This window comes from Drosophila nasuta, chromosome X (genome assembly GCF_023558535.2).
Source record: "Drosophila nasuta strain 15112-1781.00 chromosome X, ASM2355853v1, whole genome shotgun sequence".
Lineage (NCBI taxonomy): Eukaryota > Metazoa > Arthropoda > Insecta > Diptera > Drosophilidae > Drosophila > Drosophila nasuta.
Window position 1 is genome coordinate 26,703,400 of NC_083459.1, and position 15,501 is coordinate 26,718,900.

The 15,501-nt window shown below is 40.3% G+C and overlaps 1 protein-coding gene across 1 annotated transcript; it reads right to left on the reverse strand.

The window, feature by feature from the left end:
* Positions 1-5,472: 5,472 nt before the first annotated feature.
* On the reverse strand, positions 5,473-11,240 carry LOC132795810 (nascent polypeptide-associated complex subunit alpha, muscle-specific form). The gene is made up of 2 exons (XM_060806716.1): positions 11,159-11,240; positions 5,473-10,647 (listed from the first exon to the last, which is right to left on the reverse strand). The coding sequence occupies exons 1-2, from the start codon at positions 11,195-11,197 to the stop codon at positions 5,728-5,730; spliced, it is 4,959 nt and encodes a 1,652-aa protein (XP_060662699.1). The 5' UTR covers positions 11,198-11,240; the 3' UTR covers positions 5,473-5,727.
* Between the last annotated feature and the right edge of the window lie 4,261 nt (positions 11,241-15,501).

Sequence of the window (15,501 nt, forward strand, 5' to 3'; positions counted from 1 at the left end):
CTTATTAAAATACCTTAAATTGGAAAATGTTCTTCATGGTATGTAGAAAATATTTGTATAAGTTTTTAATTATATGTGTTTTTGTGTTGTCATGTTTTTAATGAAATACGTAAGCAGTAGTTGTGTTGGTTCTAACCTTAAAATATTTGTGTTTCGTGGAGCATATCTAGCAAGATACAACAGGATTCAAATAACAACTTATGTATGTGGTAGTATGAGTTATTATGTGTATATTCAGGTAACATTTAAATAATTTGCGGGGGGGTTTCAATAGATACAAGCAAGGTTTCTCTTCGTCGGGGTGACTAACTAAAAATTTGGCTGGATACAAATCGCAATGTCACGGCCCCTTTTGACTGGGTAATTCCAAATGATTTTCCGGAAAACGATTTAGAGGTGATTAAAACCAAAAAACAAAAAAATAAGAAAATCCGAAATTCACAAATAATGGTTATGGCCAAAATAAAGGCATTTCATCCCAATGTGCGCTGTACGAATTGAGGCGACTCACGGATCCAGTGATCAGCACATTTTCCAATATTTATCTGACAATAATAAATAATTATTATTCGAATAATATTACATGATTTTTTATTTTTTACGCTTACCTTAACTGCTATGAATTTATATATTTATTACAAGCAATAATTTTTTTTTGAGAAAGAGCAACACATTAACATTCACGTCTTTAAGTCTATTTGCAATGATTTGTCCTGCTTTGCTGAAGACCCCCACCGACTTTGTAGAGGTTGCAAATGAATTTAAAAAAATGTCGACTACTATCGAGAGTGCCATCGATAGTCCCGATAGTGGCATCGATAATTCTCCACCTCTAATAAGAATAGTGTTATATTGTTAATATAATTACAGTGAAAATTAAACGCATATTTTTTGTCAAATTAAAAACTCAATCTAGTTATATAGTTTGTGTGAGTGGAGAAAGCAAGAAAGCAGAAAGTACAAAAACTCTTTCTATATTTGTTTTATTATGTTTCCATTATACATTGTAAACATTTCTTAGTATCTAAGTTAATGCTGAGATTAGATTCTTGTGTATATAAATCGAAAAAAAGTAAGTCAAGTTATTTTCTGGTATTTATAATGCGACTCGCTTATTTGTATACAAATTCAAGTAACTTCATGCTATTAATATTCCATTGCGTATTCGCGCGAGAATTTATTCCATTTTTAATAACACAAAACTTTATGAAAATTTTATAAATAAAAGGCAAGAGTAACGCCCAGCAACAAGAGCAACATCGTCGTCGTCGTCGTCGTCGTCGTCGTTGACGCTAAGAGGAGCGAGCTCAAAAGTCAAAGCAAATAAGCAAAAGGCCAGAGCCAGGCAGTCAGGATGATGGCGTGAGGACGAGGCAGGTTGGATGGGATTGGAGGACTTTCGCAACTGGAAGCGGTGCTCGGAAAGAGGAAGAAGGGGGGCAACCCAAAGTTATGCGATGAACTGAGTTGAGAGTGGTTGGGCTAAAAAACAATTGAAATGTGAATATTAAATATACAAGTACAAGATTTTTATTCCTCCTCTTCTTATGCTTTGGCTTTCGCTTAGTCTTCTACTTTGCTTTGCTTTGCTTTTGGCTGCTAGTTGCCTCGCTATTTGCCAGGTGTCGTCCACCCACAGCTCCTCCTCCTCCATTCCAATCTCATAACCATTCCCATTCCCCCTTTCAAAGTCGTCGACCAACTCCCCGCGGCGTCATTGTGTGCATTGTATGAGCCAACAAAATAAACCGTTTGATGCCATCTAAACGGAATGTTGGGGGCCCAGGCCCCCCAACTGATTGATGTCGAGATTGGCCTGGATAAAGACCCTGTTACCTACCGCTATAGCAAAAGCATAGATTGCTTATCTGTCACGAAGTTTAAATGGGAAAACTAACTTAAGATGTGCTTAGGCCACGCCACATTGTTCGCTGCGACCAAGCTGTCATATTATATTCCATAATATCGCTAGATGTTTGTATGGATTTGAGAAATTCATCCATAATTCACTTTATACGCAAATCGAAATGCCGAGAATTTCTGCAATAACTCTGCAGGACATTTCGAGTTGCTCAATGAAAATCAAATATGATAATCGTTTAATGTAATATATTATATATTATAATGTTAACCTTATCTATAGGGACAATATTATATTTTTACTAACTGACTTGAATAGGATTTCTGTGCCAATACAAAAGAATTTTGTTATTATTATTATTATTAAAGTATGTTTATTATTTTATGTAGAATTATGTAAAATGATTTAAATTGTAAATTTAGTTTCCTGCTGGAATTTTATGTTTTGAATATTTCAAAGTTCGGATAAAAATCATTCACATAGTCAAAGCACTAAAATATCTATATTTGCTGTACAATAAGAATAATCTTTTAGTAGATTTTAGATAATCGTTTAATATACTTTTTACTGAGAGATTGAAATAGAGTTTCTGATTCAATTTTATAAGTCTTTTGTGTTATGTTTTGAATTTAGTAATAGGATTAATTTCTAATATATCCGATTTGAATAAAATATGATTCCCATTACCGTAGTAATAAAATCTCTTAATTTGTTGTACAATAAGAATAATCTTTCAGTAGCTAATTTATATAGTCCGACTCATATCTTATCCAGCTTATTATAGAATTTAAATTTTAGTTCTCTCCCATGTTATATAGAGTACAATCATTACTTTCAATCAAAATAAAAAAAACTATAAGTAAGAAACGTGTATGATTGTCAACAATAGATGAGTATGACAGTGATGTTACCCCATCGAATTGGGGTACAGGATATTACTCCAATAACCTACTGCGACGATCACAATAGATGTGCATTAAATGGCCAAGCAAATTGGTTACATGCGAGCTGTAAATTGAAAGCCTCGAATGTTGAGAAAGATATGGAAGGCTGAAAAGGCTCTTGGTTGTGCCACTCTATATAGGTATTGGTGTCCGTATGCGTATGTGTGTGCGTGTATGTATATGCATGTGTAATGCATGCAACGAGGCACATTAATTAAATAAAAATTGATTTTTCAAGCGCCTGAAATCCAATCAACGAACAGCTGCAAGTTGAGGGACATACTGTACTGTACTGTACTGTAAAGTACAACGAGTGGCGAGCACATAAAGCTATGTCCTGGATGGAGACCATCAGTCCTGCCCTGTCCTCCACCTCCACCTCCGCCCCCTTTGGGTCTTGCTGCGCATCCTTGTGACAGCCTCAATTCGTGCTGCTGTTGCTGTTGTCAAATGAAGTTAACAAAGTTTACGATTTTTTCTTTTTTTTTGCATTTTGCGTTCGCTTAACTTCCTTTTTTTTTTTTGTTTGCACTTTTTTAAACAATTTTGTTGTTGTTGCTGCTTTGTTTTTATCGTATGCATAAGAATATAATGTGGATATGGGCTGAATTGTGGTACTTCATATATATACATATATATATATATATAGTGGGGACAGTGCGTCCTTATCCCTTGGCCAACAGTAGCAGCAGCCAAACAGGATAAGCAGTCAGGCAGTTGGGCTGGCAGACAGCAGCAGTGGCAGTGGCAATGAGTTTAATGGCCGATGTCGCTTTTTGGTTGTATTTAAACCACAGCAAGTCATCAGGCAAATTGAATTTTCAACGTATGGTCGCACACACACACACACACACATAAACAACACGCGCCGAGAAGCAGAAGCATCCGCCCATTGCCACGCCCCACAATTACAATGGTAGCCATCGCGAATCCGGGCTTAAAGCTCAACTTGTCCTATATAGTCAGAACTTGTGTACACAAATGCCATCTGCACTTACACTGAGCGAAATTATGTGCATGTCTTTCAAAATTATCTATGAAAATTGTCCTGCATACTTCAAGTAGATTGCAACAAAGTTTATGGTTTAAAGTTTTATTTCAAAATTAACATATTAAGCAATGAAAGTAAAGACTAATTTTAAGAAATTTATTTGAATAGTTGTATCTTTATATTTTAAATGTAGATTCAGCTTTCTAATATTGATAAAGCTTTATAGCTTGGCAAAATTATAAAAACTTATATTTTATTAAACCAATCCTCAGAAATAAAGTGTTATTCGACTTTTGCTTTTTGCCTCCTCCTCCTCCTCTCCTTAATTTTTTACTAGTAAAGATTTAGTTTCAAGAAATTTATTTTAATAATCGTATCTTTTTATTTTATCGAACCCGTTTTCTATTATCTACATAGCTTGATGTAGCTTTATAGTTGTGGCAAAATTATACAAATTCCTTGAACTTTCATTTATATGTTGGCAAAATTATTCAAATTCCTTAAACTTTGATTGTTTTGTTTTTGTCGATGCTAACAGCTTTTTGATTTGCACTTTATTTGATCCATGTAATTTTTGCGGAGTGTATTAGTTACTTGCCGCATCCTGGTCAGTGCCATTTGCCGTTGGCTTCTTTCGTTTCTCGTTACAAAATTACCCACGATAAAAATTGAATTACTTCAGTCGTCGGTTGCTGGCGATGGCAATGGCGATGGCTGTGACGTTGATGTTGCTGTTGCTGTTGCGTTCCTGCTAAAGCTCTTGCGACTCCAGCTCCTGCTACCGCTTCGGGTCCCACTCTCTCGCTACTGCTTCAACTTGTTTGCTGTTGAATGTTGGCTGGTGACATCGCGTTCTAGTCTAGTTTGCCTTTGCTGCTTGCTGGTAATGCTCAGGTTGTGGTGTTAGCTCTGTCCCTGGCCCCACTTGCATTGTCGCTGCAAAATGTTATGCTTACTCTTGACGCGCCCACGGCCACGCCCACGTTTCAGCACACTACTTAGGGCGACGTTGAAACTGTCGCCGAGCCTGATGCCCGGTCTTGGTTGCCTGCACCCAGTTTGTCTTCCCAGCTGTCTCTCTTGTCGCCCTCGAGCTTCTGCACTGTGCGAGTGTGTATGACTTCATCTAATGATAAATGAGCTGCAATGGATGACAGCGAATCAACTTAAGTGTATTGCTCTGCTTCGGTGCCACGCCCTACTGCCTCTGTCTCAGACCTCTCCTTCTCGCCTCCTATAGCCTCTTGTGCTCGCCCTGTCCATCCATCCAATGCACTTTCCCTTAACGCTTTCTGCTTGTGTTTACGTTTCACTTCAAATTTCTATGCTACACTAAATATTTGCATAAGGACAAACAAAAAGAAAAGAAAGAAGGCGACCAGTAAAGGAAAAACACTAACAAAAAAAAAAGAACTGAGCAAGTGTAAGTGAAACGCTTTAAAAGGAAGTTCCGGAGAAAACTTTACAAGTGCTCCCGGACTCTCATTATCTTATCGGAACTTATGTTTACACCAAGTGGATAGGGTAATTACACAGATTGCTATTCAATGCGCTCAGCTGAGACCACTGAAAGCACCAGAAATTATTAATCTAAGTCAGGGCCAGACTTGGCAATAGTTATACCTAAATACTATTAAATTTTTACAGAATTAAGTTAGCTGTAGAGGTTGCTTCTGGAATTGCATTTGAATGAACTTTATTTGTGCATATAAATTATGTTTTATTTGGCAAGCAAACTAAGTGTAATTGTTACAATAAATTAGAAAAAAAAAATTTTAAGTACATAATTTGTAAATATATCGTTGCTAATATCATTGAATTTATTTTGAGATTATATATGTGAAATGCTACAATTAACGTCGTTACATTTTGGGTCGTTGTGGCATTTGTTAGTTTCTTTCATTGACATGTGATGACAGACATGGTCCTTTCTACTTGCGCAGGCACTTGGCATCATCCTTGGAAATGCACTTGAGGCTGCGGTAGTCGAAGCGCTCCTTGTTATCGCAGCGCAGATGTACGTACTTATGTTTGCCCGATTTCTTGACCTCACAGCGATAATACTTACGGCAATCGCGTACATCGGGATAAACATCGTCTTCGTCGCATTCATCCTCATCCTTTAGCTTCTTGATCACGTCCTTAACGTATTGCTTCTTCTCCTTGGAGTTCAAGTCTTCACTGTCCTCGTCTTCGCTGGACTTTTTCTGTTCACTGTCCTTGCTCTCCTTGGAATCCTTTGACTGTTTGCTATCCTTTTTGTCGTCCTTCTTCTCTTCTTCGGAATTAGACTTCTTCTTATCACTGTCGTCCTTTTTATCCTCGTCAGAATTGTTGGACTTCTTTTTGTCTTTCTCTTCCTTGGAGTCCTTGGATTTATGTTCCTCCTTCTTGTTGTTCTTGTCCTCAGAAGAGTTATTATTCTTCTTTTTCTCATTGTCCTTTTCCTCATTAGAGTCCTTTGGCTTTTTGCTATCCTTGTTTTCGGCTGAACTATTATCAGCGGGACTTGGCTTTTTCTGCTCTTGCTCCTTGGACTGATCTTCAGTCTTCTTATTGTCTTGCTCAACCGATGCATTCTCATTGGAGATTGTACCACCCGATGGCTGTTCGATAGACTCAGCAGTCTCCGGTTTGTTGTTCGATGGCAAGGCAGGCTTGTTTGTTGGAATCCAGCCGTTTACCCAGTTGTGCCAATTGGGCCAGAAGGGTCGTCGAGTAGGTGCTACTTGGCCATTACCTGATTCATGTGGACGAGGCCAGAATGGAAATTGAGGGATTGGTCGAATAGTAGGCCTGGTAGGAACTGAAGGAATTAGAGGAATAACTGGTGGATTGATAGGAGCGTTGGGAATAACTGGAGTACTAGGAGAGTTGGGAATGACAGGTGAATTGGGATTTGCGGGAGCATTAGGGTTCGCTGGTGCAGGAGCATTTGGATCCACAGGAGCGTTAGGATTTATTGGAGCGGGAGCATTAGGATTGACTGGTGCATTAGGGTTCACTGGAGCAGGAGCATTTGGATCCAGAGGAGCGTTTGGATTTACTGGAGTGGGAGCATTAGGATCAACTGGTGCGTTGGGGTTCACTGGAGCTGGAGCATTTGGATTCACAGGTGCGTTGGGATCCACTGGTGCATTAGGGCCAACTGGGGCATTAGGATCGACAGGAGCGTTAGGGTTCACTGGTGCAGGAGCATTAGGATCAACAGGTGCGTTGGGATCGACTGGTGCATTTGGACCAACTGGGGCATTGGGATCAACTGGAGCGTTGGGATTCACTGGGGCGTTGGGATCCACTGGCGTGTTAGGGTCGACTGGTGCATTAGGGCCAACTGGGGCATTAGGATCGACAGGAGCGTTAGGGTTCACTGGTGCAGGAGCATTAGGATCAACAGGTGCGTTGGGGTCGACTGGTGCATTTGGACCAACTGGGGCATTAGGATCAACTGGAGCGTTGGGATCCACCGGTGCATTGGGATCGACTGGTGCATTGGGGCCAACTGGAGCATTCGGATCGACTGGCGCGTTAGGATCAACTGGAGCGTTGGGGTTCACTGGTGCGTTGGGATCCACTGGTGCATTGGGACCAACTGGAGCATTCGGATCGACTGGCGCGTTAGGGTTCACTGGTGCAGGAGCATTAGGATCAACAGGTGCGTTGGGGTCGACTGGTGCATTTGGACCAACTGGGGCATTAGGATCAACTGGAGCGTTGGGATCCACTGGTGCATTGGGATCGACTGGTGCATTGGGGCCTACTGGAGCATTCGGATCGACTGGCGCGTTAGGATCAACTGGAGCGTTGGGGTTCACTGGTGCGTTGGGATCCACTGGTGCATTGGGGCCAACTGGAGCATTCGGATCGACTGGCGCGTTGGGGTTCACTGGTGCGTTGGGATCCACTGGTGCATTGGGATCGACTGGTGCATCGGGAACAACTGGTGCATTAGGATCGACAGGCGCGTTAGGGTTCACTGGTGCAGGAGCATTAGGATCAACAGGTGCGTTGGGGTCGACTGGTGCATTAGGATCAACTGGAGCGTTGGGATTCACTGGTGCGTTGGGGTCCACTGGTGCATTGGGATCGACTGGTGCATTGGGGCCAACTGGTGCATTCGGATCGACTGGCGCGTTAGGATCAATTGGAGCGTTAGGGCTCACTGGTGCGTTGGGATCCACTGGTGCATTGGGGTCGACTGGTGCATTGGGACCAAGTGGTGCATTAGGATCAACAGGCGCGTTAGGATCGACTGGGGCGTTGGGATCAACGGGAGCGTTGGGGTCAACTGGTGCATTTGGATCGACAGGAGCGTTAGGGTTCACTGGCGCAGGAGCATTAGGATCAACAGGTGCGTTGGGGTCGACTGGTGCATTAGGATCAACTGGAGCGTTGGGATTCACTGGTGCGTTGGGGTCCACTGGTGCATTGGGATCGACTGGTGCATTGGGGCCAACTGGTGCATTCGGATCGACTGGCACGTTAGGATCAATTGGAGCGTTAGGGCTCACTGGTGCGTTGGGATCCACTGGTGCATTGGGGTCGACTGGTGCATTGGGACCAAGTGGTGCATTAGGATCAACAGGCGCGTTAGGATCGACTGGGGCGTTGGGATCAACGGGAGCGTTGGGGTCAACTGGTGCATTAGGATCAACCGGTTGATTTGGATTAATTGGAGCGTTAGGGTCGATTGGTGCGTTGGGATCCACAGGTGATAGAGTGGTTTCTTGAGGTGCAATAGTTGTGGTGCCGATTGGTGCGTTCGGGTCGATTGGTGCATTTGGGTCAACTGGCGCGTTGGGATCGATTGGTGCGTTGGGATCAACTGGTGCGTTGGGATCAACTGGTGCGTTGGGATCAATTGGAGCATTTGGATCAACTGGCGCGTTGGGATCAATTGGTGCGTTGGGATCAATTGGTGCGTTGGGATCAACTGGTGCGTTGGGATCAATTGGCGCATTGGGATCCACAGGAGCATTTGGATCGCTCGGAGCGTTAGGTTCGACTGGTGCGTTGGGATCCGCAGGAGATAGAGTGGTTTCCTCAGGTGCAATAGTTGTGGTGCCGACTGGTGCGTTCGGGTCGATTGGTGCATTTGGATCGACTGGCGCGTTGGGATCAACTGGTGCGTTGGGATCAATTGGTGCGTTGGGATCAACTGGTGCGTTGGGATCAATCGGAGCATTTGGATCAACTGGCGCGTTGGGATCAATTGGTGCGTTGGGATCAATTGGTGCGTTGGGATCAACTGGTGCGTTGGGGTCAATTGGAGCATTTGGATCAACTGGCGCGTTGGGATCAATTGGTGCGTTGGGATCAACTGGTGCGTTGGGATCAATTGGAGCATTAGGATCAACTGGCGCGTTGGGATCAATTGGTGCGTTGGGATCCACAGGAGCATTTGGATCGCTCGGAGCGTTAGGATCGACTGGTGCGTTTGGATTTGCAGGAGATAGAGTGGTTTCCTCAGGTGCAATAGTTGTGGTGCCGATTGGTGCGTTCGGGTCGATTGGTGCATTTGGATCGACTGGCGCGTTGGGATCAACTGGCGCGTTGGGATCGATTGGTGCGTTGGGATCAACTGGCGCATTTGGATCGCTCGGAGCGTTAGGATCGACTGGTGCGTTGGGATCCGCAGGAGATAGAGTGGTTTCCTCAGGTGCAATAGTTGTGGTGCCGATTGGTGCGTTCGGGTCGATTGGTGCATTTGGATCGACTGGCGCGTTGGGATCAACTGGCGCGTTGGGATCGATTGGTGCGTTGGGATCAACTGGCGCATTGGGATTGATTGGTGCATTGGGATCAATTGGTGCGTTGGGATCGATTGGTGCATTGGGATCCACGGGAGCATTTGGATCGCTCGGAGCGTTAGGATCGACTGGTGCGTTGGGATCCGCAGGAGATAGAGTGGTCTCCTCAGGTGCAATAGTTGTGGTGCCGATTGGTGCGTTCGGGTCGATTGGTGCATTTGGATCGACTGGCGCGTTAGGATCGATTGGTGCGTTGGGATCAACTGGTGCGTTGGGATCAACTGGTGCGTTGGGATCAATTGGAGCATTTGGATCAACTGGCGCGTTGGGATCAACTGGCGCATTGGGATCGATTGGTGCGTTGGGATCAACTGGTGCGTTGGGATCGAGTGGAGCGTTGGGATCGATTGGTGCTACAGGATCGACTGGAGGCAGTGTTGTTTCCTGAGGTGCAATAGTTGTAGAGTCGACTGGGGCATTAGGATCAACAGGAGCGGCTGTATCCCAGTTGGGATCTATGGTTGTATTCGGATCAACTGCAGCATCTGTTGTGGTACCCACTGGCTCGCTGGGAATCGTAGACTCCGGTGCAACGGGTGCAGCAGTGTTACCGACAGTAGTGTCCACAATAGGTTGGCTCGTGGTCTCGATGGGAACAGTTGTGGTCGTCTCAACTGAAGCAAGCGTTGTATCAATGGGTTGTGCTGTAGTAACAGGTGCTTCGGTTGGATCACTAGATTGCGCTGGCCCTTCAGTAGTGGGTTTCGTAGGAATAATCACATTGCCCGTAGTGGATTCGATGATAGCTGATGAGCTACTAGCACCCTGAACAATAGGACTATCGGTGATTGTGGTCATCTTGGCAACAGCAGCTGTTGGTGCACTGCCATCCGATTTGACTGGCAGGCAAATCTCCAAGCTATCGTTAATGCAACGCGTGTTCGCTGGACATTGTTGGACAGCGCCCGAAGCGATATCTGCATAGCAATATTGATAGGTCGAGGGACCCACACATATGGCTGATTTACCATCGCAATTGATGTTTATGATCTGAGCATTGGTGTTCAAGCCATTTTGATTCTTCTCGAGCATGCCCGCTAACTGTTGGAAAGAAAGAAATATGCAGGTGAAGAGAGAAAGAAATGAAGATTAGTATGATTTAGTCCAGGGGGTCAAGACGTGCTGCACTGTTTTGTTACAAGTCAGTTAAATGTTGTACCGTAACAGTTATTTATATTACACTGGTTTAGTTTATCACTTGCATAGGTTATGTTCGAGTCGCCGCCGAGTGCTCTCAACGATATCCAAAGTATCAAGATTCCCGGCAGCTATTGTTAGTTTGTTTTCGGGGTCATGGGGTGTTTGTTTAGTCACGCGTATCCAAAGCCCGAAAAGTGCCACACAAGATGTTAATAATAAAAACTCATTGTTAATTAAAACCAAAAATATGTATTATACAAAAATAATAATTTGTGTGTTTTGTTTGTTTGATGAGGGGAAGTTTGTTTTTTTTGGCGGATTTACGGGGTATTCGGGTTTTTGGTGGGGAAAATTTGTTCGATATTTTGTTTCGTATTTGCTGTGCGCGTTAGTAAATGTTCAACGCAATTACCAAAAGTATAAGTAAAAATCTGGATATTTTGGTCGTCATCGTCGTGGGATATGTTTTTGGTTCGAATGTAAAATCGTTACTATCCTCAGTACACGCTATCGCGCTGCTTATATTCAATTTGCCACCAACTTCCACATTTATCTACGCGAATCTCACTGACACTAACCAAACATCGAATGATTATCTTTTGTTTACGCCCAGATAAGTTTGCGACCAATTTATGATATTGCAGTGAAAAAATCTTGGCAATCTTCATTTGTTTTGACTACCATTCTTCATTATTAAGTATTATAGTTTTTCGGAAATTTTTATAAGTAAAATACGAGTAGTTTGCGATTTCTTATCAGCTGACGTAACATAAAAGTGGGCAAAAAATCAAGAATTGTTTTTGCAAATGTAAATTACATGTAATATTTACAATAAGCTGCATTAAGTTAATTTATATTATAAGCTAACTTTTGACATTAAATGTGCTTTAACTTTAACAACTAAATAAATTCATAAACATACTAAATTTCAATAGAGTCACTAAAATTGTACATTCTAATAAAATTGTATTTATTGTAAATTTATAATTCTATTAAATGTTAAGTGCAGTCAAATTTAATAAGAACAAACTATCGACCTTTGTTATTTTGGTTATTATCTTTAGAAAGGCTTTCCCAGAAAATGTTCTAAGGTAAATAATACGAGAATGCCGGTACTTTCTAGGTATTTCGTTATCAAGCTGTAAGAAACTTTTGTGCAAAACTATATAAATTAAATGGGCTTAACCGAGGTGTTTTAAATAAACTGTGGCAAGGTTAGGATAGTTTACAATCTGCGAGAAATTCCACACAATAACATATTATTCTTTTATTACTGTGGCAGGTGTAGCTTAATATACATGCATATGTGATATGAATCAGGCCTTGTATGCGCATTAAAATGCAATTAAAATCATAATAATAATAAAGTGAAAACTATGCTAATCTTGTTTGGTGCTTCCGATCGTCATTAACTTGATCCTAATAATGATATTTCACACATTTGTTTAATTACCGTAATCTCAAAAGTTGAAATTATGATAAAAAAAAATAAAAAAAAGGGGAGGAAAAAAATATACACTTAAGATCTGCGCATTTCCTGTGACAAATTTTACGTTATTTACACAAGTTCTAAATGGATAGCTGAGCAAAGAAAACAATTCTCCCAAAAGTTGTACAAACCGGAAATGTGGTTCAGAGTGGATCCCTGCAAAGATCATGACTAAGGCCAATTGGCATGGACTTATCTCTCAAGTTTATCATATGCAACTCACAGATACAGTAGCTACTTATACATATGTATTTCATATGCAAACGCAATAAAGAGCATACTCTTTATACTCTTTTTTGTTTGTCCGGGAGTCTGCTAACCCCTCATTTTATGACGCAGGCAAACCCAACGTCTTTCTATCCAATGTCCGTCCAAACAGACCTCACTTACGTATATGTTTTTTCCACATGCTAGTATCATAATGATCATGATCATGATCATGAATTTGCCAGTGATAAGAGATTCAAATAGATTGAAGATTACAGCCAGATGCTGTCCGACTAATGCTTATCGCGTAGATAATAAACGAGATAAGTAACGCGCCAGTTCTGGACAAGAACAATCCCCAAAACGTAAGCTGCTGTCAGTCGGATTGTATAACACAAATTTGTGGAGTACAGTGGAGACTAGCTAAACATTTTCTCAAAAGTCAATCTTTGATGTGAAACCTTATATCGTGTATATTGTTTATAAATTTAAATACAATAAAATGGATTTTTTGCAATGAGTAGAGTATACTAAATAAGATCCGCATAGAGATGCAAACGTAACTTTATATTGTATTGTTATGATTCCTAAAATTGAAGAAGTTATTTAAGAAATCATTTCTTCGGTATTTTATAAGTATTCTTTCAGAATATTAATAGTCGTTGGTATATTTCAGAGTTTTTCTTATACATTAATTTCGTCAATTTTAAGAATAATACCGCTCTTCATTATTCTACAAATATATTAATAGTCTTTGGTATATTTCAGTGTATTTGGGGTATATTAATTTGGCATATTTTAATATACTGAAAAAATACTTTCGCTTTAATTGAATACGGGTGACGGGTATCTCATAGCCGAGTACACTCGACTGTAGCTTTACTACTTAACATTCCTATCATTTGAAGTATCTTTACTATTATTTAAAAGTGCTTATGATAGAGAACAAAACAAATTTTGTTTAATAGAATCGTAGAATAGTTTGATTCCAAATTTTTTTAAATAATTTCAGAAATTATCTTTATTTTACATCATTTGCGTTTCTTACGTAACTTTCTAATAGGTTTTTGAAAAACATTAATTTGTAAATTTTACAAAAATTGAACTCGCTTTATGCGTATTAAATTGCATTCTACCGAATTGTACGCAGAGCTGATAACAATTAAATTATTCGATTCCCTTTCAAAATAATTCATTCATATGAATTTGCACCGTATAACGTTGTCAGATTGTGTGAGAGATATATGTATAATACATACATACGTATGTATGTCTGACAGCATAGGTCCAAAGACCTTTGGGCGACTTCAGCTTATTAAGCTACTTAAATGACCGCAATTTGCACAACATCTGCCCAATTCCCAGACGACGGCGACAGCGACTGGAAAATGGAACTTTGAAATTCACAAAAAGGTAACAGAGAACAGAGGTGGCTATCGACTGACTACTGAATGGGTGGGTGTAAATGGGGGGAGTGAATCAAACAACAAAAAATCAACAGCAAATTGCGTGGTAGCTCATCCATTTATGCCATTGCATATGCCCTTTGAAGCCCAGCAATTGCATCAAATTGAACAATTAAGCGTCCTCGAATTCTTTTTTTTTTCCCCAATTTTTTTTTTATTATTTTTATTGTTATTATTATTCAGTTGCTTCATTTAATGCGGTTAAACCATAATATAAAATAAAAAAAAAGCGAGAAAAAAAAGAACAGGCGCAAATGCAATGCAGGCACTGCGGTTTTTCATGTCTAGACAATACAATAAATACAGTTAGCCATATATTTGTATTATCATATGGGCGCATCCATATATGCATCTCCCCTGTCCTCTGTGTGTCCTCTCTCCTGACATTCTCTCCCATAGGCAACCGACGCATACGTATATTTTATAATTGGCGCCAATTTGTTGGCTTATCGCCGCGGCGAATACGACGACAAAACGTGCAGCATTACGCACAAATGAGGCACACATTTTGTGACTGGCTTCGTTAACTGATTGAATGCAACGCATGCAACAGCATGCAGCATGCTACACATGCCACACATGCCACATCTGCCACAAGCTGAGCTGGCACTTTAACAAAACAAACGAACACGTGTCATTATCATTATCATTGGCATTATTATTCTTATCATTATCATTGTCGTTATCGCGATCGATGTAAAACAGCATTAGCATTAGAATTGTTATTATTGCAGACATCGTTAGTATTGTAAATAGCTTCGCTTTGATTTTGATCCAAAGAATGAGCGGCAATTATTAAAGTTTCGTTTCTGAGCATTGTTCCTACAAGTTTTATTTCTAAGTAAACAGAAACGTATATGCGTATATTATTTGTACCTAATTTTATTTATTTTAGAAATAGTTTTGAATGGACAAAAACGTCTGTTTACTACGGTTGGTTTGGCTTCTGGTATATTTTGCACTTTATGGTATATTTTGAGTGTAGTACTGTATCAACATACCAACTACAATCTTTGGTATCTTTTTAGTATTAGTTGTGTTGGCTCTAAATCTGGTATATTTTGTACTCTATGGTATATTTTACACTCAATGGTATATTTTGAGTGTAGTACTATATCAATATACCAAATATAACTTTTAGTATATTTTTAGTATTAGTTGCGTTGGCTCTAAATCTGGTATATTTTGTATTCTATGGTATATTTTACACTCAATGGTATATTTTGAGTGTAGTACTATATCAATATACCAAATATAACTTTTAGTATATTTTTAGTATTAGTTGTGTTGGCTCAAAATATGGTATATTTTGTATTCTATGGTATATTTTACACTCAATGGTATATTTTGAGTGTAGTACTATATCAATATACCAAATATAACTTTTAGTATATTTTTAGTATTTGTTGCGTTAGCTCTAAATCTGGTATATTTTTTACTCTATGGTATATTTTACACTCAATGGTATATTTTAATTGTAGCACTATATCAATATACCAAATACCGCCTGTGGTATATTCTTAGTATCTTTTCGGTATATACAGTCGATTGTATCTTACTTTTTTTTGTTTGTTTTTATTAATTTTTGAGTTA

Coding starts and splice junctions, on each gene's coding strand:
- LOC132795810 (XM_060806716.1), bottom strand. CDS start 11,197: ATGACGACCAAAATATCCAGATTTTTACTTATACTTTTG. Junction 10,648..11,158: donor GATTTTTACTTATACTTTTG/GTAATTGCGTTG, acceptor TCTTTCCAACAG/TTAGCGGGCATGCTCGAGAA.